This window comes from Parasteatoda tepidariorum, chromosome 10 (genome assembly GCF_043381705.1).
Source record: "Parasteatoda tepidariorum isolate YZ-2023 chromosome 10, CAS_Ptep_4.0, whole genome shotgun sequence".
Classification (NCBI taxonomy): Eukaryota; Metazoa; Arthropoda; class Arachnida; order Araneae; family Theridiidae; genus Parasteatoda; species Parasteatoda tepidariorum.
The window spans coordinates 61,633,150-61,658,191 of record NC_092213.1 but is presented as its reverse complement, the minus strand read 5'-3'; the positions used below and the strand labels follow the sequence as shown (position 1 = coordinate 61,658,191).

The following is a 25,042-nucleotide window of genomic DNA, read 5'->3' as shown; positions in this document are numbered from 1 at the left end:
TGGTTGGTAAGATAAAGAGATTCGGCTCTTGGCAAACTGCGAACTTTGCTACGCGCCTGGAATGCTTGCAGCAATAAGCTTATCAAAGATCTCGATTTTTCAATCTGCGTATATAACTAATTTGAAGCACGGTTTAAACTGTGATACAATCCTATTTGAATCTTTCACTTGATCAATTTGAATAACAAAAACAGTACTATGTGTTTCTAACACAATGCAATTTGATCTGAATAACTTGTTAATTTTCTTGGAAAGGTATAAATATAGCCGTTGAATATTACTTTGATCAAATGATTCATGTTTTAACAACTTTGCTCACACACTTTTTATTTGGAAGGCGCCAAAAATAATCTAAAATTAATAATTCTAAGAGAAAGTAGGCACAACAAATTCTAAAAGTGCCATCAATGGAGTAATAATAATAGTCAAATTAACAGCAGTTATTTTCAATTGTGATGGAAATAGAAGTCCCATCAGCACCCCTCTCAACAATTATTTGCCGCATCCCTCTTCTTTTGCAGTTCTTTTCTGTGGAAGTGTTTTTGTTCACACATCTCTTTTTACCCAAATTCTCGGAAATGGGGGCGGAAGAGGTTAGGGAAGGTCACGTGAGGGGAAAGGGGGCAGAGACGAAAAAGCCCTTCACTGGAGTACCCTTCAGACTTGATCTTGATGGCGCAATTTAGCGCAGACACGCACATTTAATCTTTGAGACAGGAGTAGGCCTACAAGAAGCTGGATACTGGGAGGACGTCAACTAAGAGTATGGTGTCAATTTCATTACCCCCCCCCCCAAAAAAAAAAGAAACTATGAAGCAGCAAGTGCTTTTCTCTAGAAAAATCTTAGTTAACACTTCATCGTTAGTTGCGCTAAGGATTTCCAAAATATTACCAGTAAATTAGCCAAATATCAAATGTATTCGAAATTTTCGAAAGCCTTCGCCAAATGCAAATCTTAATTCTTTGTGATTAATTTATTTTTCCCATAGAAAACTATTTTATCATTTGCTTGTTTGTATCATTTGCTTATATTATTTGGACCCAATTCTAACTGGTTATGCGGCCTCATCTACCGAAAATTACTGTAATCGAATATAAAAAATACTGATTTGTTGGGAAAAATTGATTTTGACGTAATTCTGAGGATCGAGTTTAATATATATTTTTCTTTTCAGTGGAAAAAAAAATCATTCTCCAATACTTTCGCTAAAATACAATTTTATTCGCCAAATTTACGATTTTAATCGCATTTGGCGAGGTGGCGAATGCTAAGCGCGGCCCTGACTAAGTGTATAAGTGTAGTTACAATACTTAATTGTAATTTAGAGTTTTTAAAATTTGGATGTTTTCCTATAAAATTTATTAATAAATATTGGATTATTTACTTCTGCTTCTTTTAAATAGATTAAAATGAAATTTAATAAAATAATTTTTCAAGTTCCCAGCATATTATAAGGAATACACACCTGCAGCAATGTTGTTTCTTTTCTTTTTTTCAAAATGTTATGTACCTAATGCATTAAAGGAACCTAAATATTCTGAACGAAAATTTCGGCTATATTTCAATTGATCGTTAGAAGCTTATGTAAGATTTAAAAAATTATTAAGCTTAAAAAAAGAAATTTAAAAAAAATTATGATGAAAATAAAGATATCATTATCAAAAATCCCAATTTAAACTTTAAAACTATTTCTAGAAAATATAGCTGTTGGAGTAAACAAATAGAATAAATAAATAAAATCGTTGAAGATTTTGAATTATAAACTTTTAGACAAGTTACGCATAAATAAAAAGTTTATTTTGTAATTACGCAACAACAGCTGTAGAAATCAACATATGTTTGAATAAGCAGTGTTTTCAACAACAAAAAAAAATGCAAGTGATGCTTACAAAATTCGTTTTTGGCTCAAACAAAAACTAGAAATAGCTCCATCTAAAAGACAAAAAGGTCTTTTTTCAAGATTTAAGTATAAATGAGAGAACTATTCACTTTTGATTTCATTTTCTAGAAAATTTATGCCTTTTAAAAAAAAACTGATTTTCCGAACTCAGGGTTCAAAATAAACATTCACTAAACATAGTCAATTGTTAGCGATTGGAGATATCCCCAAAAAGCTTAGATTAGATTCGTGATTTTTATTTTCATTCAAATTTGCTCTTTTTTCTTTAAAGTGAAGCATAAACATATGATTTCGAAGTAGTTTTGAGTCCCGTAATGGATTTTTTTTTCCACCTCAATAATCGCTTTTTCAACTTATAAACTCGAAAATCGAGCTTTAGAAAATCATTTTTCTAAAACAGTATTAAAAAACAAACTTGAATGCTTCTTGCGACAAAAAACAAATAAAAAAAAAGTATTTTTCTGTTCAAAAGATATTTTTCAGAAATTTACTTTTGCATCTCTTTCACAACCTCCAATATAACACTTTTAGCGAAATTTTCTTTCTTCGTATTTTTAGGGAAAAAAGGGGTGTTTTGAAGGGGATCGAATTTCTTCTAGATAGGTAAGAAAGATATTTAACCCATGTATTTTTTCATGCTGACTTGAATGAAACTAATCCCGAGACGATCGGACTGGAAGATTAGACGTTATAAGCGTTTTATGTACAAAAGTACATTTTTGTACTTGCATTTTACATTGCTATCTAAAAAAGTGCAGCGTTCATTGGGGATATTTCTGTATCGTGATCTGTTGCGCCAATTACAATCGCCAAGGTGCCAAATAGATTTTAAACTTGCAAATTTTTTAAAAAAGGGTTGCGAGTTATATATTTCGAGTTAGTCCCTTTCTGTGATTTTTTTAAAAAAAAATTTTTTTTTTTAAACTCTCGCAGGCCGCTGCCCGGAAATAATTCAAAGGCTGCAAGAGTTTTTATGTACAAAAAGGGCTGCTTTTGACACATGTTTGCGTATACATGCTACATTGCTATCCAGGAAATATCTGAACTTCTAAGGTCCGATGTAATTTGCCCCGCACAATTAAATTAAATTAATCCCGAAACAATCTAATTTAGAAGTTAAAAGCGTTTTACGAACAAACATCCCATCTTATATTGCTTTACATACAAGTGAGGTATTGTTTCTCATGTATTTTTCACGCTAAATCAGTGCTTCCCAAATTTATGACTTTTGTGTACCCTTTCTAAATGTTTCGTAACGCTGTGTACCACTAATAAAAAATGGATTTTTTACTATAAAAAAATTGCACAAAAGTTAAAAATCACAACTGGCTGTTGACACCACTAATAACTAACTGTTAACTCTGCAAAAAATAGCCAATAGAAAAACACGTAATCGTAAATTTTCATGGCTAGCTTTGTTTTTAAATAAATTTTTTCGAAATTTCCGTTTGTTGCGAGATATTTCGAATAAGAACGCGTACCCCCGCTAAATTGTTTCTGTAACCCCTGGGGGTACGCGTACCACACTTTGGGAAACACTGCGCTAAATCAAAGGAGGCCAAACACGAATCAAAAGAGCTAATATTTCTAAAGTTGATTTTTTTTTTTAAATAAAAAGTACTACTTTTGAATGGCACTAATTATGAAGAAAACAGAATCGACTCATTATAAAAAAGTTAATTCGAAAATGTACATTACATGTTCAGATAGCCTCTAGATAACAAAGTAAAAAGTGTGCTAGTACTAATAAAAAGTACCAGTACTTTTTATACATTAAAATGCTTGCAACTTTTGAAATTCGTTTTATTGACTTGCCAATAGATTTAACGAGAAAAAATACATAGTAAATAATAACTTACTTATTTAAGAAAGCAATATTAGATGCGTAAATAGGTACAAGACTTTTTGTGCATAAAACCCTATAACTTCCAAACTATTAGTCCAATCATATCGAGAGTGATCTCATTTAATTGAGAGTAATAATCGGAAACAAGGCATCACTTGCCTGTTTAGGAGAAATTCGGTCCTCCTCCTTCAATCATCTACCTTTTCCTCAAAAAAAAAAAAAAAAANAAAAAAAAAAAAAAAAAAAAAAAAAAAAAAAAAAAAAAAAAAAAAAAAGAGAGAGAGAGAGGAAGAAACGTACAGAGGAGAGCTTTCTAACACTATTTATAATAACATAACAAAGCTTTTTTGCCAAACAAATATAGTGGACATTAATTTTTCGATGAAAAACATTTTTCACCCTATAATTATAGGACTATTAATAATATTTCGGCTATTTATTTATGTATTTTAAGTAAAATTTATAGTTTTTAACTATACATAAAAATCTAACGACGGTGTCGTAAGATCCAATGGAACATGCCCTTTTGTATTTACATTTCAATGAAAACCTTAATTCAGCTTATGCAAATACAACAAAACCAAATTTAGAATTAGACTAGATGCATGCACTCCATACCAGTTCAACTGCCGGATATAAATGTAATATTATGACTAGTATTAATAAAAAATACGATGAAAAAAATTTAATTTTTTCTTCATATTCTTCACAGTTTCAAAATAGTTAATAGCCTATATATAGTTGCTTAATATGTTCATAATGGCTAATGAATCGTATTCATAACGTCTCAAAAAGAAGGTCGATCATTTATGTTTCCATAGCCCAAAAAATTAGGAACCACCACACTAAAGCAAAGACGTTTTTTTTTTTTAATTTTATTTTTTTATGAAAATGGTTTTGACTTACCAAAATGAGGGTCCATATGTCGTTGTCATGTAAGCGTCATTTTAGTTCAATCTTTCAATCTAATAAACCTCCAAAGTCCACATTGCATCAGTAAGCTCCTGCAAAGCAGATAGATGCCTATGATTACACATTGGTCTGAATATTATTTAAAATATTGTTTATTCCAATTGACATTGTTTGCATAGACAATAGAGTAACATGTAACTCAATAGCAGGAAAGTTTTTTCATAAACATTCAAAAAATGTACTAGAAACATCATGTTTTTTTAGGGCATTAAATGTAAACTAAAGACGCAAAAAAATATTAATCGATTGAATTCAAACTAAGAAAAGAAATAAGATAAAATAACAATACAAAAAAATTTTATTCAAAACTAATATACTTTATTACTAATTACGTCAGAGGCAATCTGCCTCTTGTCTGAATAGTAAAAATACAAGAGTATAATACAAGTTTATTTAATCATTAACGCTCACATAAAAATTATTGTAACATGTGAATAAATTATTAAAATTGAAAAATTTTTGAATTTAAAAAATGTAGTCCTTAAAATAAATCGTATTTTTTTCTGTCTAAAATAATTATTTTTACTATTTTTGTTCAAGCAATTAGTGAAAAGTATAGAAAATCCAGAAAACTTTTTATCTTTTGACGCTTTATATATTAAGTAAATAAAAATAATATATTAGAATTTAAAAAACAAGAAGAATATTTACAATATCAGAAAAAGTACAATATTTGATTATTATGACTTTACGAACATTTTCAACACTAAAAAAAGTAATCATAAGAAAGAGAGAGCGAAAAGAAAGAAAAGCATAGAAAGTAAAGGAAGAAATAAGGAAAAGAAATGAACGAAAGAAAGGATAGAAATCAAGGCAGAATGCAAGAGCGAAAGAAAGAAAGAGAGCTTCACTGGCATTTTTTTAATAAACTAAATAGTTTAGTTTATTAAACTGCTTATTTTTGTATATTGACATAATTATCAATAATGCTAAAACAGACCTTTTCTAAAAAACTATTTATGATATCGCTTTAAAATTATTTGGGGATATTTGAGATTATATCAGTTGTATGCCGTGATCATGTTTTAGTGTTAACAGGAATACTTCTCTCATGGGCTGCAATAGTGATTCAACTCAAAAAACACGCGTTTTGGACTAAGAACAGGTGTAAATATGAAAATACACATTTTTTTTCAGCAGCAATACTAGCACAACTCATAATTCAATTTGAAGGTAATCTGCGTTTAAGCAAACTAGAGCACTTTCATAAGCAATGAAAACTTTAAATCCACTTATCTCAAAACTTGATTTTTTGAGAGGTGCCGCTATTGCAGCCCATGAGCGACTTATTGAGTTATGAAGATTATTGATGAAATTTTTTGAAAGATTAAAAGTTTTCAGTTCATAATTTTCCGCCAAAGATATGTATTAACAATTAACACAGTGTAAATATGTATATGCAAATATTCTGTGATTAGAAAAAAAAAAAAAAAACTGAAGCAATATCTTGTTTGGATGCTGAGGAAATGTACATCGAAAAAGGGCCGTTTTGTATTATTGGTAGATGCCCAACCAACTTCCCCTTAACCAATTCCCAACAATTGAATTTTAGACCACATGACAACTGTTAGTTATCTAGTATCCAGTAGAAAAACATATATATATTCAAAAGTACAGTGGAGCATCGTTTATACGACGCCGAAGGGACCACCGAAAAACGTCGTATAAACGATAACGTCGTATAATCGATTTTTACTTCCAAAACTGAAACTAACTCTGTTTTCAGTTAATTTTAATGTTTAACGTGTTGATTTACATAAATCTCTAATTTAGACAAAGCAAAACAAACAAATAACCAAAGAAAAAANATTTACATAAATTTCTAAATTAGACAAAGCAAAACAAACAAATAACCAAAGGAGAAAAATTGCAGTGAGCCATTTGAATGTATGTTACCCTCAATTATATTTTCTTGCTATTATTCTCTACAATGCTTTGAATAGCGAGTTGAAGTTACTGCTTTCTATGGTGCAATTTTAAATTTCTAATCACGGCCAAATCTAATGGCTGAAGCGCACTTGTGCAATTTGCAGGAAAAAAGAGAGCTTTTACATTTTCCAAAATAATTAGTATCGATGGGTGCGCTGGACATTGGTCGATGAATAGCAAAATTTTTCGTTTTTGCCTCTTCATAACATTGTCTAGTTTTTTCAGTCATCTAGTAAAAATTACGGTCGTCATCCAAGCATTCTTGTTGGCACCCTTTTCTGTATCATTCATGTTGGCAAATTCCGCCCTTTTTTAAAATACACAAGAAAAAATAAAAAATTAAATAAACGTGAACAAAATCTAAAAACCGACGTATAACCGATTCTGTGCGTCGTATAAACGATATATTTTTACATTAAAATGAATAGGAATGATTTGGGACCACACTAAAACGTCGTATAAATGTAAACGTCGTATAAGTGATCGTCGTATAAACGATGCTCCACCCCAACAGCCAATTGTTGGACAAGGGGGTCATGAAGGTTAAAGATCAACGGCAGTATGCTTAGCATTGCTCACCACAGTCTTAACTTTCCAGAATGACATCACAGCGCCTAAATCACGGGGTCATCTTGGCTCTTTTTATAAAACTAGTATTATTGTAATAAAGAATTCATAAACATTATTATATAGGAATCATGCTCAGGACGCAACATTCTTACGCAAAACTGAGTAATAAAAAAAAGTTCAGTTATAGTTCAATCTGAAATAATCTTCCTCTTAATTGGCTCCCACATTTGAAAAGATGCATTTTGGAAATGAAATATCATGTATGACAGGGTTGCCCAATTTCAGCCAAACCGTAAAATATCATTTTTTTTAAACCACTTAAAAACACTTAGCTAATATTGATGAAAAAAATTAAACTTGAACTTTTATTAAAGCCATAAGAGTATTTCACAAAAGCTGTTATTATATAAAAGAGGTTTAAAATTGCTAATTAAGTACTGCATAGGCGTGATTATATAATTGGAACAGCAACGTTGCACTTTCGAAACAGTATAAAGCAAGAGCTATAACCTCGAAAATATTAAGAACAGTATTCTTAACTAGAAATCACCTTTTTTTTTTTAATGGTAGCATAAATATATGCTGGATACAAAATTAACTATAATTCCCATCATTCAACTTCTTATGCAAAATATATTAATTATTTCAGACAAATCATGTAGTTTTATAGAAAATGCCTAATTTAAGGAAGATTTAGACCAATCTTAAAAAATAATTATTGTAGCCCAGCTATGATGAATTAGAACATGGTTGAAATAGGGTTGGAGCGATTATGGACAAAAATATCTGGTTTTGAAGCCAATATGGAGTTGTAATTACATCCTTAAAATTAATAAAATGTAAGGTATTTGTGGAATAAATACCCTGAAGAGAAAGTAATATAATGTAACGTATTTTACTGGTATTATTTTACTTAATTGTCACTAATAAAACAAACTTATATAGTTCGTTCACCAGGAGTTGGCTTTGGCTCCACCTCCTCGGACGAAGTGTTCATTTCAGCGAGCGGGAGTAAGAAGAGAAACGTCTCCGCGCTTGAAATTGAGACAACCCTTAATGCGCGCCAATCTCAAACAGTGAGTTCTTTTTCAGTCTCTTACTTCACTTTATCATCTGCTATTATACCTTTTGTTACTCTAGCTAATTAAATACATTTCAGATTTAAAAACTGCTGTTTTCCCAGCAAAATGTCTCAAAAAGGACAAACTATTCACTCACAAGAGAGAAATATCATCAACTTTATGAAATATTTAATGCTAAAAAAATGCGCATAAAGATTCCGAAATAAATATTTTTGTCATATGATAGTCAAATAGCAACCTTGCTCAGGATTGTTCACATCCTTCTCCCAAAAATAGCGAAATAGTATCATCGGATACCACGTGATGAAGGAAGAGCCAAGTGACAACTCCTGGTGAACTAACAATGCTTTTTATTTTTAACAATAAAATATTAAAAAGCCAATGAAGACCTTTAAAAGGCCAACCAGACTTTTTTGCAACTCTGATATATGATATTTGAAAAGGCTAAACTAATGTATATATTATTTTTTTAAAAATTTTATTTTAAGAACTAGTGGATATTGAATGCAAATTTTTTTAAACAAATAGCATATTTTGATAGTTAATTTGTAACGTGTTTTATACATCACTAGGGATTTTCAGAAGAGTTCAAAAATGTAACCATTACGTTAAATAACAGCCAAATTACGTGGAAGGAAAACAGTTACAAAAGCAACAGGCTACTATACATAGCAAACATCTTAAACGATAAAGGAGTTTCGTTTTGCAATATCTTAATTTGCAAAATAAAATTGTGTCAGTATGTCAGTTAGAACGGTAATATATATAAATCCCTAATGAATCAGGGTCATCAATTTTGATTAATTTTATTTCTATACAGATTACAAGAAAGAACGGAAGGCATAATATTATGAAGGTATAAATAAAAAAAAATGCAAGTCAATAATTCCTTTCTGCAAGGCAGTGACCTTAAATCATTTGTCCGCGACTCTGGTCTCATTTACTTGCCTTGAACGGATGATTGAGGGGCGGGTTCGAACCTCACTCTTTTTTTTCCGACCGAATGATTGTCAAAGGATTGCGAGAAGATGAAGGCCCAGAAATCGTTCATTCATTCAAGAAGATCGTGCTGCGTCACGATCCCCCGAAAAAAGGAAATCGAAAAAATTTCGGGTTTGTCCCTTCTTCGGTGGTGAGAAATCCATTAGTTCTTCAAATCTTCGTATCTAATGGAACTTCGCAGATGGAACTTTCATCCGAAGCTTTTTCACCGTTTCACCCCATAATCGTTGGTGTCACGGCAAGAAATGTAAAAGGCCCGGGCCACTTGGGCCTAACGATGCCTAAATATACCATCCGGTGTGTTCCCGCCTGATCCTTGAGAAGTTTTTCCGATTATGATGATTAGCGAGGGAACACTTCATCATTTTCTGCTCCGTCCATCGCAAAAGGGATGTCGTTAATGATTATATTAAAGCTGAAGACACTAACTAATGATTGCTTAATGAATTATAAATATGCCAGAAGGCGATCGTTGTAAGACATGCAAGATTATATTTCCAAGTTGTTGTCGGACATCCTAGTCGTGATAGCTGGTGCGTTGACGTGAAAGTGTAAGTCTTCATTAGAACATACACACTCGAATGACTTCGGACATGCGTTAGCTTGGAAACACAGTAACACAATGTTATAGAAGCTAATAGCATTTGTTGAAATGCACCAAGACACCTTAATCCGATAAGTTGATAATTTGCTGTTGAGTAGCTGTTTATTTACTCTTAACAGGCTTGGAATTATAAGGGAGAGAAGACACGCGAAAATGAAAATTATTATTCGACCTTTACTTTGGACAAAAGAATTATACTCAACATTCGCTGAAGACGCCAATCGAGACAGTATCAAAAATTAGAAAATTGGACGTAACGCCACGTCATGATTATTAGCTTCTATAAAGGAGAAAGTACACGCAAAAATGAAAATTATCATTCGCTCTTTACTTCAAGCAAAAGAGTAATACTCAACATTCGCTGAAGACGGCTATGAAATCATTTTCAAAAATTAGAAAACTGGGCGAAACGTTGCTTTAGAATGATATTCCGTTGCAAGTTAAGAAAAACAAAAAACATAGTACGGTATAGGATTTAAGTAATCATCCGCGACAGCATATAGTTCAGTTTTATTTCGTAATGAAATTATACAAAAATGTTTCAAAACAATTTTAAAACATGTCAGACAATTCAATTCTTGCTATATTTTACGACATATATCTCAGAATTATTAAAAAAAGATTATAGTTTCGAAGTTGATTTGGAATCCTAGACTTGGCGTCATATCCCGATAAAATACGATAGGAACAACTATATGATGCTGCTAGAGCATTGGATTTGATTGGAACACTAAAAACGATGCGTCTAATGCTGACATGCCCTTAACAAATCAAATGCGAGATAAGGAATTTTTACTTTTGTTTCACTGTAGAAGAAAATAGTTTGCAAGAAACAATATTTATTATTCTTTCAGCAGTTTCTTTAAATGCGAATAGAAATACGTATATTTGTTACGATTTTTGGATATTATTTTTATTGATTCTTGTTACTTGTTAATTGATTAGTTAATAAGTTGACACGATTTAAGAAAGCAAGCAATGAGAAGGCTGTGCAATGTCGTTTCAAGAGTTGGCGATGTTGCTATACCTTCGGGCTAGGAGCTTGGCATCTATTTGGCGTACACCTTAGTTGCCAATAGGCTCTCTCCATAAGGATAAGGACTTGCAACAGAAGTATAGAATTAGAATGCATTAAAATGATACATTAGAATTCGCTTGAACGAGGTATACGAAAATCATTCATCTACATTAGCAACTTATATCTTTTTCAATATGTTCGTTGAAATTGTATTGGATTTAAAATATATTAGAATGTTCAGTAGGTTGGCTTTTTGCCGGCAGAAACTGGTTTTTGCCATGCCAGTGGCAGAAACTGGTTATAACCGGTAAAAACTGGCAGAAACAAAAAAAGAAACGTCTATATTAGTTCTAGTAATTGCTCAATGATATTTTGTTTAAGTAAACTGAAAAATGTAACTCCATATAACTGTAACAAACTTTTGAATTCATTGCTTGGATTACAAGGGAAGAGGATCTTATGGCTGTTTATGAAAAAGAAGTAACATACAGTTTAAACAGGCAGTTACTGATTATCATTTGCTAGTTTATATGCTGCATCCAAAGTATTTGGGATTGTAATTATCATGTGCTCAAGAAGAAAGTGCCAGAATTTTACTCGCCAATATTAACCCAGATTATGTCATAGCTTTGCAAAACAAATCGGCCCTATTTCCTGAAACTTATTTTTCCAGTCAAGTTTTGACAACTACAGCTGCTACATGGTCAGGCCTTTGGCACTCCTTTGAAGTAGCTCTCGTCGCGCCAATCCTCCGATTTTCTCTAGTGACGTCACTTTGGCGCAAAGCTCGCACTTTTACTTCAAGAACGGAGCGTTCGGCCTTACTAGCTCTAACTAATATTGGAGCATTTCTTTTTGCGAGATATTCTAAGACATTTGTTATTTTCTATAATGACTTTCCTCAGTTTTTGCAGTGAATTTACAAGAATTTAAAACTATTATCGAAATGCCAGTTTGCGCGATTGCAACTTGCAAAAATTCTGATATAAAAACAAAAGGAAAAAGTATAATTTTTCGCGTGTTCCCTAAAGTAAATGAACAACTATGTAAAGAATGGATTCCGAAATGACACAGTTAATATAAAACAGCAATACGTTTATTCTGTCGTAAAGAACTTTTATAAAAATTCATTATCTAAATAGAAACCGCCTCGTTACTTCATAAAGAAAGGCAGGTGAAAAGAATTAAAAAATAGATAAAGTCAAAGAAAATTAAAATGTAAGTAAAAAGTATAAATAAAATATATAGTATATAGTTGAAATTCTCCTAATTTCATAGCATATTTTTTAATGTAGTTATTCTAAATATTTATGATTTTTTTTAAAAAATTACATTCTCTTAAATTTAAATATCTTAAAATTATATCATCGTAAATTTAAATATCTATAAACAATTGCAAAATTTCTAATGTCATTATGAACCTAAATTATTATTTTGTTTCAGTAATTTGCGTTTAAGGTTGATGTTTCCTAATGATGAAGTATGAGCAAATTGCTATTAACGGCATATTTTAAAATCAGGGACTCTAAAAACTCAACTTATTGTTATAAAAGAATATGCAGATATAAAAAGTGTCGATAAATGCTTTCATTTTTCTTAACAATTAAAGTTAAAACTGAACTTTTTAAAATAAAGTATTTATAGTGTCATTTTCGCCAACTAGTAAAACATTTTTATAAGTTTAAAATGGTACTTTTTTTTAATATAATAACCAAGAAAGTTTTTTTGAACTATGTTTATGAGCAGAAATAATGTGTTAATCACGTAAAGTTTGAAAGCTAATAACCAGAAAAAGTCTAACTTATTTTTACAAAGAGAAAGATGCAAAGTTATCATAATATCTTTGCTTGCGATCTCCGAGATCTGTGGACACAGTGACGTCATGAGGAGGGAAATCGTAGCTTTAGCTCTAAGAGCGGAGTCAACTAGCCCTTCTATTTATTCTCTTTAGCCCTGCTACATGGTGGTCCAGTTTTAAAAAATATGCAATGGATGAAAGTTTTACAAATCTTGTTTGTTCCTTGATGGCAATGCCTGCTAGTTCTGCTGGACTTCTCTAATTTCTCGTTCGTGCATAGCAGATTGAGCAATTGTTTAGGTTTAGAAACTGCATCAAAACTTGTTTTTTGTTATAGATTACTGTAGAGTGCAAACAATGTAATATTTGATTTTGAATGGTGATAATTTTGTAAATAAATTGCACTTTGTTTAACATTTAATTGTTTTTTTCTACGAATTATCCATTGTATGTCAATCTCAGTACTTACGTTTTGGTCATTTTCTGAATTTCTGCCACAAATGTGGCAGAAAGGGTTTCTGTCATGCCAGTTTTAACCGGTTTCTACCAGTGGTTTTAACCACCTCGGCAGAAACTTGCCAACCTTGTGAGTAAGAATGATTTTAAATTGATTAATGAGAGTTTGTATTTGATCTGAGACATACATTTAATGTTAATTTTTCACAAGAAAATACATTTTTTCTTCTTTTTCATATCTGAAAAGTGTTTAAAAAAAAAAAAAACTAAGAAGGCGGCTTTCGGGNTTTAAATTGATTAATGAGAGTTTGTATTTGATCTGAGACATACATTTAATGTTAATTTTTCACAAGAAAATACATTTTTTCTTCTTTTTCATATCTGAAAAGTGCTTTAAAAAAAAAAATACTAAGAAGGCGGCTTTCGGGGTAATAAAAAAAAAGGGTAAAGAAATAAAAAAAAAGCAGAAAACAGTATGGAGATATGCTTAAATGAACAACAATAAACTTGTTATTGGAACGATTTCTATGACAATGTGCGGAGAGGTTTTTACAATGACAAACTACTTTGTATATCTTAGTTTAGTTATGTCTAGAAAACTAAAATTGATCATACGGTGAGTTCTCAAATAATAGACAAGGCTCAATTAGACATGGAAAAGTTTTCGCAGAATCTATAGTATTTGTTTTTCTTACTTACAGTAAGAGATCCATGTTAAAACACACGGTCAACTTCGCGGAACAAGGGGTATTTTTTCTTTTTCTTTCTGAAAATGATTAGCAAGCAACCATTATTTAGTGAAGACGGAGTTTTGACTTGAGGTACTCGCTTTATTACAGGTTTTATAGCAGCGCAGAATAAGGTAAAATACATTTCCCACTGAAAAAAAAAACAACAATAAAACCCATTTTTAAATAACTGAAAATTTTAGTTAGCTTGTAAAATCAACAAAAAGAACATCGTACCAACAAGGCCAGTTTAATTTTGAAAATGCAAATTGAAGTAGTTTTATTGTATTATGTCATGTTTTGAAGATATCTGGTAAGCATTTTGCAGTGAATTTCGTTTTGAGTCACGCAAAAGTGTAATAGTTGGTTTTAAATTTACTTAACACAGACATTAGCAAACTTGCTTCGGAACATTGAAATGCCATACTCAACCTAAATCTGATTGTCCTTCGAATCTTTATGGATAAATCAAAAACGCTTTAAATTACACCAATTAAAATCTATAAAACATAATATATAATTAAGAAGAAAAAAAAACTTTCTTTTAAACATAACATTATTTAATATTAGGAAGCATTTACTTACCAAAAAAAAAAAAAAATCATGGGAATAGTAGTTTAATCTGTCGTTAAGTTACAAGGAATTGTATTAAGCAAAAATTATCATGAATCGTTTTTATTGACAATATTTATTGCTTTTAATACTAAGAAATAGCTACAATGAATTATGAACATTTTATAATAATTCTGCCATTATGAATTATGAACAGTTAATAATAATTCTGCTATTATGAATTATGAACGGTTAATAATAATTCTGCTATTATGAATTATGAACAGTTAATAATAATTCTACCATTATGAATTATGAACATTTAATAATAATTCTGCTATTATGAATTATGAACATTTTATAATAATTCTGCTATTATGAATTATGAACAGTTAATAATAATTCTTCTATTATGATTTATGAACAGTTAATAATAATTCTGCTATTATGAACAGTTAATAATAATTCTGCCATTATGAATTATGAACATTTAATAATAATTCTGGCATTATGAATTATGAACAGTTAATAATAATTCTGCCATTATGAATTATGAACGGTTAATAATAATTCTGCCATTATGAATTATGAACAGTTAATAATAATTTTGCCATTATGAATTATGAACAGTTTATAATAATTCTGCCATTATGAATTATGAACATTCAACTGTTATTCTCAGGGACCGATCAAGAAAAATTCAGGTCCACAAAATTTTCCGGGCTCCTAACAAATACATTTTGAAATTAAATTTCTGAAGAGTAATCCTAACAATAAAAATATAATCTATTGAACTGCATGATTCAAGGGAAACATTCTAAAAAATTTTGAAAGCAGACAGTTGAAGATTATTTTTCTAAGATAAAGTTTACGCATCTAAATATTAAAGCAAAATATAAAACTACAAAAACAATGTTGTATGAAAATAAAATTAGTTTGGTGACCACAAACAATTGAAATCAGTGGTTTTTGCTAAAAGTCACTGATTAACTGAATTATTTTAATGATTGTAGCCCTCCATCTACAGCTTTACATATTTGTTAAGAATAAGCTTTTAGTTCTTGCTGACACTTAACAATTATAAGAGACTTTGCGAATATGCATTCTCATTGCATTTGCTTAAGCCGTTGGAGAAAAAATTGCACCAATTAAAATACAGCTGTACTTTCAAATTTGATTAGTGCAATGTTTACACGAGTTTGATTTNTATAAGAGACTTTGCGAATATGCATTCTCATTGCATTTGCTTAAGCCGTTGGAGAAAAAATTGCACCAATTAAAATTCGGCTGTACTTTCGAACTTGATTAGTGCAATGTTTACACGAGTTTGATTTATCACAATGAAAATTTGAAATAAAAAAATGCCTTTTTTGAGAAAAATTGTATCTTTCAGTATTTAAAAAAAAAAGTAATATTGCGGACTCCTTCCTAGTTTTTGAGGTCAAAAATGAGAACATTGCATTGTCGCTAAAAAAGGGGCGATTTGAGCTTGGAAAAAGAGTTTTTATATATTTTTGAACAATATATTTAAATATCAATCTTAGTAACATGGGACTGATCAATTCCTTAAGCAACTAAAGACGCATCATCATGGTTCCTAAGATAACAAGATTAATATTATTACTTTCCTTGTGGGCAAAGTTTTAACGGATACTTTCAAACAAATATATACAACTAATAATAATCTTTCCGCTAATGTTGATAACATGCACATTTTGACATTGCGAATTTTATTGTTCTTCTCCTCAAGTCTGAAACAGCGAGGGGTTTGACAAAACACATTATTCTTTCGAAATAATAAATTAAAACATTAAATGCTGAAGAAGCCAAACAACTCAATTCCAAATGTATTTGGACATCATCTCAACCACATATACAACATTTCCTTTTTTTTTCTATTAGTTGTGTAATAGTAAGTGAACACACACAACAAGACGGTCATCAATCAGAGTTTCCTCAGAGCGTTTCGCTTCCTTCTCAACGAAAATAAACGTTATCACATTGAAATCCCCGTTCATCTAAATCAAGTGTTTTTACAAGCAACGCTTTTCCGTTCACACTTGGCTAAATGGTCCCTAACACAAACTACATTTAAAGGGTAACGTCTCTGGATCAGGTACTGTTTAATCACATAATGACGATACTATTTCTTTTTTTCTTCTGTGAATTGAAAAGCCACATTTATTTATTTATTTTTCCTCTTAAGCATAGTATGGATGAAGAAAGCTTCAATCAAAGATCAAGGCGAACATCAAGAGTACCGGGGCGAGAACGGAGAATTTTCCTAGAGTGGAACGGCTGTTTTACAAGTAAATTTATAGTAAATAAATAATGTCTATTATTAAAGCCGCGATGGCTCAGGGGATAGAGCGTTCGCCCTCCAGTGAGGTGAACCGGGTTCGAATCTCAATCGATATGAATTCCGCATCCGGCTTGCACCGAACACAGTGATGACATAAAATATCCTTAGTGGTAGACGGATCATGGGTTATAGTCCCCTTGCCGTCAGGCTAACCGTGGGAGGTTCTCGTGGTCTTCCTCTCCATGTAACGCAAACGCGGGTTAGCTCTATCAAAGAGTCCTTCACGAAGGCAAATTTCATCCAATACTCGATCCAGGATTCCCTTGTCTTCTGGATTGGGTTCAAAATTACAAGGCTACGGAGTAGAACATTAGTGGTCATAAACCCATAAAATTGGGTCGGCTGTTCTACGACGGTTATAAAATAAAAATAAAATATCTATTATTAGTGTTATTTAAGGATGTTTTGTGAGGGCTCAACCATCGCATAAAATAGCGATTTTTAGAGAATAACACTCTATATTTATAAAAAACTAAACTCAGTGGCGCCACAGACCTTAGAGGGCCAAGGCCTACTGTGCAAATTTCAGTTTTCTTGACCTTCGGGCTCTGAGGTGCTAGAGCAGATGTTCCGGTTGAGTGGTTAGCCCAAAGCGGAACCCCCAGTGTTTAGCTCCCAAGCATGCTTGGTACTCATTTTATCCACACACTGAAGGGATGAAAGGCTGAGTCAACCTTGCCCGACCCAAGGATCGAACCAGGGACCTGTGGCACAACAGCGTGAAGAGCTACTGCTCAGCCACCGGGCACCCTATCTTTAACGCTTTTGTGAGGGTCAGCCACCGGGCACTCTATCTTTATAACTGTTGTGATTTTTTAACAGTTATTAGTTTGATAAAGTTTTACCAATCATTAGCCAGCGTCCCGAAAGCTAATTAGTAAAATGGTGGAAAGTATCAATACCAAGAAAAGTGTTACTCAGTGAAAAGCTTTTGTGATGTAGTTCTTAAATATTTGAAAAGTTATTCCATAGCAATTCTACCTGGGCTCATAAAATTTTGTAAAAATTCAGAATTATTCATAGAGTTTAATAATTTTCATCAAGGACAGAAAATCTTCCTGATTGGGTACTCGAAACTGGAGAAGAAGTGTAGGAATTATGCTAAACCACGGGATTTAAATCAGATTTAATTGGATAACTGTAAATATTGGATAACCTAATTGGCTTCTGAATTGACAAATGACGCGATTTTCCAACGATGACGTCACTAGCAGGTATCCAGTTAAATTATTAGAGATTTATGGATCCAATTTATTTTTTTGAGGTATCATAGTTTAAGTAATGACACTGTTATAGTGGTTCAGATCCTAAACACATTTGTGTTTACGATCTGAACCACTATAACAGTGGTTCAGGTGTATTATTAAGTTATTTAAATGAAAGATAAATAATATCCATATTATACGTGACTATCATATTCGCTTTCAGCTGTCAGGAAACGAATTATAATTGCATTACCCTTCACCAAAAATGCCCCATTAAAAACTTTAGCAAAATAGTAGTCAGCAATTGGTAAAATTTTTATTAACGATCAATTCTTTTGGCGATAAAATAATGGTACATTCTATTTGTAACGATCAGAAAAAAAAATCAAACTAGTGATGCCATCGATTACAGAGATCAATTTAAAAGTTGTTTTCTCTAGCTAGTGGGAAAGTGGTCAAAATGGACAGAAGATAAATTCTCTTTTTTGACAATTTTATAATGAATTCCCTTTATAGTAGTCAGAAAATGAACCATATATCAGACAAAGAGGCGCGATGGAAATTTCATCCGTCTAGATCTTTGGAAAATTATCAAAATTTTGATTGAAGATAAATTCTGCTAGTAGTGGTCAAGAGATGATTCAACCTTGTATTTTTTATTTTTCCTTTTTTGACATATCGATACAATGGGATGAATAGGCTCGATGCAAAATTATTCGAATAATTTCAGAAGGGACTATAACGGACTCAAATTTCTTCTAAAATGATATTTCTATTTCTTTTCTACTAATAATGTTTTTATTTTCACTCATTTTTATAAAAGGTATAGTGTGGTTGAAGGATTTTCTTTCATCAAAAGTTTGTTAAGAACAGAAAAAAACATCGAAAAAGAGAAAAATCAAAAATTTAATCTAAAATCGAAGATGGTGAGCTAATCTTTTCCAAGCCACCATCGAGCACAGCTTAGAAAATGAATTCACCCAGCTCATTTCTTTCATCATAACTTCAATCTAAAATTTACGGCATATAAAAAATGAATATCCGGTTTCTAGATTAAATCTAAAGCTTTAAAAAAAAAATAATTATAATAATAATCTAATTCAGTTAAGGAAAAAAAAGTGGTAGAAAACCAAACAGAAGTCAATCTCAAAATCCAGATCAATAGGAGGCGTTTTATTCAGACAAATAAATGCCAAATTCAATCACAGAATAAACATCGCCTGTCATAAAAAAAGATGTCTTCTCATAGCAAAATTAATAAAGAAAGAAAAAAAATTCAGTGGCGATTTCATTAGTTGCGCAAGGCTGACACAAGTTCATTCCTACAACAAGAAATAGCATCATATTTACGCGCTTCTAATTCATAAATCCAGGATGAAACGTTCGCTTGTTTTTCTTCAGAGGGGAAGAAAAAAAAAATGGCTACGCTTCATCGCCTTTTCCATATTCTTCCAAAATGGTATTACAAATTCTATTTCCGCTCTTTTGTAGTGTTTATTCTGACACGCATGACATGATGTCTTTTTTTCTTCTTTTTCTTAAATTTCATTTTACTTTTGGAAGAGGTGTAATTTAATTTTCAATCTAAATAAGCTTATTCCGTATTTTTTTCCCCCTTCTTGCTCATAAATATTAACTTGAAGTGAAGACCGAATCAATACTTAAAAAAGAAAAAAAAAAGACCAAAGCCAATGTCCGACAAACAATATCATAATGTAAGAAAATAATCATATTTACATACTAATAAGATAAATTAAATATTACTATTAGAAATAATTTCAAATTTGCAAATAATAATAAAAAAAACAGCTGTTATTAAAAACAATCAGTTTTTTCGAAACAAAACCAGGACGTGGTAATGGTAACCCGGAGAAAAATTATACATGAAATTTTTTTTAAACTTTCGAATTAGTCTTCAATAGCTAAAAATTATATTTGAACATTATGCAAGTTATTATGCGATTTTAGCTTGTATAATTGGGTACTTGTACCTCAAGATGAAGATCACTGATACCCATACATGTAACTTATGATGTCGGTGCCAGATGATAGTTTATAAGCGAAATGGCGTGTTGAAGTTGAGCTATATTTCTCCACACAAGTTAGAATGTTAAATAGTGTGAAGTTAATTAAATTCAGTGCCTTTTTGTATATCAAATTTCTTGAATTAGAATACTTTCTCGTCTCCGTAACCGTGATATATTTTTGTGTTGTGTACCTGGCAACTGTCATGCATAATTAATTTGTTCATGTTTTACGTGGCTTCGTGCCGGTTTTTGTGATAAGTAAGAAATATATAGTAAAAAAATTGAATGAAAGAATATAGAATGTGTCACTTAAGAAAATTGATATTTGACGGGCTTAGTTTACTCGAAATAGAATGAAAAGAGCAGTTGCTAACGTAAACAAATGCCACGTCTCCACAACCAATCAGGATCGAGACACACACGCTACGCCACTTGCAGGTATCCCATTGTCTGTGCATGAAAATTATGAACCTTGCTTCACATGCGAACTCCTAAAAATAGGTAGAATTCTGAGCANGTCACACCCGAGAACAAAAAGGTTACTAAAATCATCCAATAAATCACCTGTTACATATTCGTAAATGCTATTAGATATCTAAAAGTTTGTATATTAAAAATGTATATTACCATAAATATTAATTACAAAAGTAAAAATTAACAAATAATCACACGATTTGACTGCATAGCATAAATAACAACCAGCTTCATTGTAATTTTAGTACCATTTATTCTTTTATGAGTTTGCCGTTATATGAAGGGAAAAAAACGCTTTTTAGTGAATAATATGCTATTTATAAAGCTGCTGTATGTATGTATACTATCAATTGTGACTTTTAGATCAATTTTCGCCTCTCTTTAGCCTGTGCCTTCTATACTAATTAGGAAAATAGCAAAAAAATGTCAATATGAAGAAGACAAAAAGAAAAAAAAAAAAAGGAGACAAATGTTTGAGATTTAATCTGTTTTAGATCTTGTGAAAAAGTTAATTCTTAGAGTTCTAATTAGTTCATCTTTAAATATATAAACGCTGCGTTATTTGGTTAAATAAAAATTTGATTTTAATGACTTTCATTTAGGTTTAAAAATCTCGCCAAAATTGGCGAATTTTAAAAGAGGTTAATAACTTACAAAATATTTTAGCTATTTGTCCGCTTAAAAGCCCAGACCGAGCTTAGTATGAAGGCCAGTGTAGCTTTGTTTTGAGTATAAGACTTTAATGTGTATATATATTTTATTCTGTTTGGCGAAAAAGCTTCGAAAAACACTATTAATCAACAGAAACAATTTAATGGTCGTTTCTTTCCAGAACCGACTATTTTATCGTAAGGATAAATTATTTTTTATTTAATATGCATCATGCATTAAAGGGAATATTGACAAAGCGTGGCTAATATAAAATTTGGATGACAACAGTGGGGGATTTATTATTCAACATATTAATATGCAATGAGGAACAAAAATTATGTACAGCCTAATTATTGATCGAAGAAATCAGCATCATTTTTCTTAATTAGATAGAGCAAGATTTATCGTCATGACTAGAAAATATATTAATTTATCGCTTTACGCTTTGGCCTTGAGATGAATTGACAGACAAAATGCAAGATCTCATCATAATTAATAAATCAACAAGTGATTAAAAGTTCAAATTTCGGTTTTTAAAATATTATCTTCTGATAGGTATAAAATTAAAATTAATTACTTTTCTGCTTACATTAGAAAGATTTTGAAAAAGTAATATTCTAATGGGTAAACTAGGAATAAGCGTATTATAAAATCATCTATGATGATACCAGAACTGTGCAGAATACGGATTGTGTTTTATAGAATGAGTTGGCATTTTTAAACTAGTGCAAAATATGATAATCATTATACTACACATTCTGTAGGTATTCCTCGGAATGAAATATTTTTTTGGTCAAGTATGAAGAAAGGGTCAGGATATGTTTATTTTTTAAAATACGTTTAAGCTATTAATCACAATGTAAAGAAACAACACAGGCAGTTAAAACACACAAAATTAATATTCGTTAAAATTAATATTCACAAAATTAATATACAGAATATTAATTTCACAATAAACCTGGCTGCCTTACGTATTTATCAACATATTAAACATATTACAACTAATTAGTATATCTACAAATTAAACTCATGGGTTTAAATGTTTCGCAACATTTTAAATTTCTAAACTAAAAACTGCCCATCTTTAATCACCTTAAAACTTAAAAAAAGTGAAAAACTTTTTATTACACATACTACGTAAATAAATAGGAACGGAAAAAATCTGTAAAGAAATGCTAAATAACTTTGTGGGTAAGTGTACGTTATTTACAAAAATTCATAAAAGCCCCACACGTATAAGCATAATTTCATTAAAATAAATAAATAAAAAAGCTAGAAACTCCAAATTTTATACTTTTCCTAATTTTTTAAAAAAATTTTCTTTAAATTTTTAAACTGTTTTTTAAGTGCCTAATTTTTTCCAATTTCTTCAAATTTTCCTTACAGCATATGGGCCTTATTTAAAATCGGAGTTGAAAATCAGGAGGTGCTTAATTAAATACAAAACAAACAACATTCAGGTTAAAAATTTTAAAATATCTATGGCTTTTAGCTTCTTTTAATTTTATTTTACATTTTTCAATTATTATTAAATACCTTGTCGAGATTGACTAAATCGAGATAAGCTTAAATTATGCGTAAAAAAAATAGCAATTTTTCTTTTAAAACATCTCATAAGGATACCGTTGTATCCTTCGAAATGAAATAAGGGACCTATTAATTACGATTATTAATCGTTTTTGAAGATGTTAAAAATAATTTTTATTTTCACTTACTGTAAAATCACTAAAAATCTTATATCCACCGATATGGAAAAAAAACAACAAATTTTTACAAAAATATTTTTCTAATTTTATTCTAAAGAAATAAAATACCTTCAGATGTCCCTTTAAGAAATATTTAATTTGGTAGAAATCAATTAACGGATCCTTTACACAATTTTTTATGGTTTAAACGGAATATAATAAATATATTTTTGGCAAAAATACTTTGCGGTAAAAAAGATCCCTCACAGATTATTTTATCCTGAAAAAATTCACAAAGACAAGACTTCTCTGGCAGAAAAATAAAATGATGTTGTGATTTCTCTTTGATTTTACTTGCAACTAGATGGAAACAACATTGTGATTGTGCTTTATACCATACTGCAGTTAAATAAACGCTTAAATGCAAGAAAAATTGAATTAGTTAAACTTTAAGTATGGTCAAACCTTCCACGCTTACCCTACTTTAAGTTGCATAAGATTGATTTTACATGAGATTTTCGATTTTAAACAGGGTGCGTAGCCAAATTATGCAACAAAAAATAAGCACTTTTCAAGCACTCAAAAAATATTTTTAAAGCACTTTAAACAAATATCATAATTAGGCAGGGTTGGAAAGTTTTTGACAATTGACGGTTTTATCTTGTTTTAACAGTCATGTCAAAAAAAAAAACCTTTTGGCATTGTTTTTGACAATTGTCAAAAGTCATGAAATTTTGAACCATGTAAAGTGAATGGCGTTTTCATACGCTACGGACTAACAATGAGCCGAAATAGATTGGGGTTGAATTAATTGTGAAAATGTTGAATAGAACAATGTGAACTGTGTCTTTTTGCATAATTCGAAGCGAAAATTAACATAGTAAAGGAAAAATCTCATTTTGAAAAAGGGAAAATTAAGCACTTTTTAAAAACACCCAATGAAAAAAAGCACCTTTAAAGACTTTAAAAAACGAAAATAAGCACCTTTAAGCACTTTTAAAAAAAGCTACGCACCCTGTTAAAATATTTTTAGTACATCATTAAGAGGACGCCATACACCGGGAGGAACTTTTCGTCCCAAATTCTCTTCCACCTTCATAATTAATTTAAAATTTAGAAGTATAGAAAAAGTGTGACCTAGTTTCAAATACTGAAAAGAAATTTTTAAAATATCGAAATTAAAATAATTTATGAGATGATTACGCAATGGAGAAGTTCTCCTCCATTTTTTTATTTTTGATGTTTAGCTTTGTTCTTAAATAAAATTTTTTGAAATTTTCGTTTGCTGTAAGATATTTCGCATAAGAAGGAATACCACCACTAAACTGTTCCCGTACCCATGGGGGTACGCTTACCACACTTTGGGAAACACTGTTATGAAGTATAAAGGAAAGTATAAATCGTTATGAAAGGTATTGAAAAGGTACACTAAAAATGTTATTAAAGGGGTCAAACCAAATAACTTACACATTCTTTCAATTAATTTTTAAAAAACTCTTTTAAAAAATTAATTGAAAGATCTGTAGTTTGTAAGCGATTGTTCGGGAAACTGGAATCAATCTAGGTTGGTATTCGATGGGGAGATAAATCGAGTTTTTCTAGTCCATGTTTGATCCAATGAAAATCGGCTTACAAATGTAAAAAAACTCATAAAACAATGCAACAAAAATTTTATCTTGAAATACTGATCTAATATTCCGAGAATAGATTTTATCCGTGCCGTGAACAGTGATAGGATTAGACTTATTCAGTAATAAGAATACTTGAAAATGATGCCTAGGTTTGATTTAAATATTTTAATCACCCTGACTTTTCCAGGTTTTATATATAAGAAATTTCGTAGATTTAATACTCAAAGAAAATTTGAAACTTTTTATACTATAATATGAGACTACACATTTAAAATATTGATTTCATTAAATTTAAGTAAAATCGCTAATTTTTATAGTGGGAAAGATCGTTTATATAAAATTATGGAAAAGGTAAAAAATAAGATTTTTTTATTTTATTTTCGCATTGAACAGTTGTTCCCAGGGGCAAATCAAGGTTTATTTATTTTTTTAATCAAAATTCCGTTTCTCTCTTTTTTTTTTTTTTTAAGTAGGATTTTTTGTGATATTTGTGAATATAAGATCTTGATTTTAAGAGGAAAAAAACACAAAAATTATGTCTTCTTCATG

At 30.6% G+C, this 25,042-nt stretch overlaps 1 protein-coding gene across 2 annotated transcripts in view; it reads right to left on the bottom strand.

The window, feature by feature from the left end:
- Positions 1-25,042, bottom strand: part of LOC107438714 (transcriptional activator cubitus interruptus-like) — a 94,907-nt gene that overhangs the window by 63,148 nt on the left and 6,717 nt on the right. For both annotated transcript variants that reach the window (XM_043045727.2, XM_016051048.4), the window contains exon 2: positions 4,654-4,751. In XM_043045727.2, coding sequence (XP_042901661.1) covers positions 4,654-4,669 — 16 coding nt within the window. In that variant the 5' untranslated portion in view covers positions 4,670-4,751. The remainder of the gene's footprint in view (positions 1-4,653; positions 4,752-25,042) is intronic.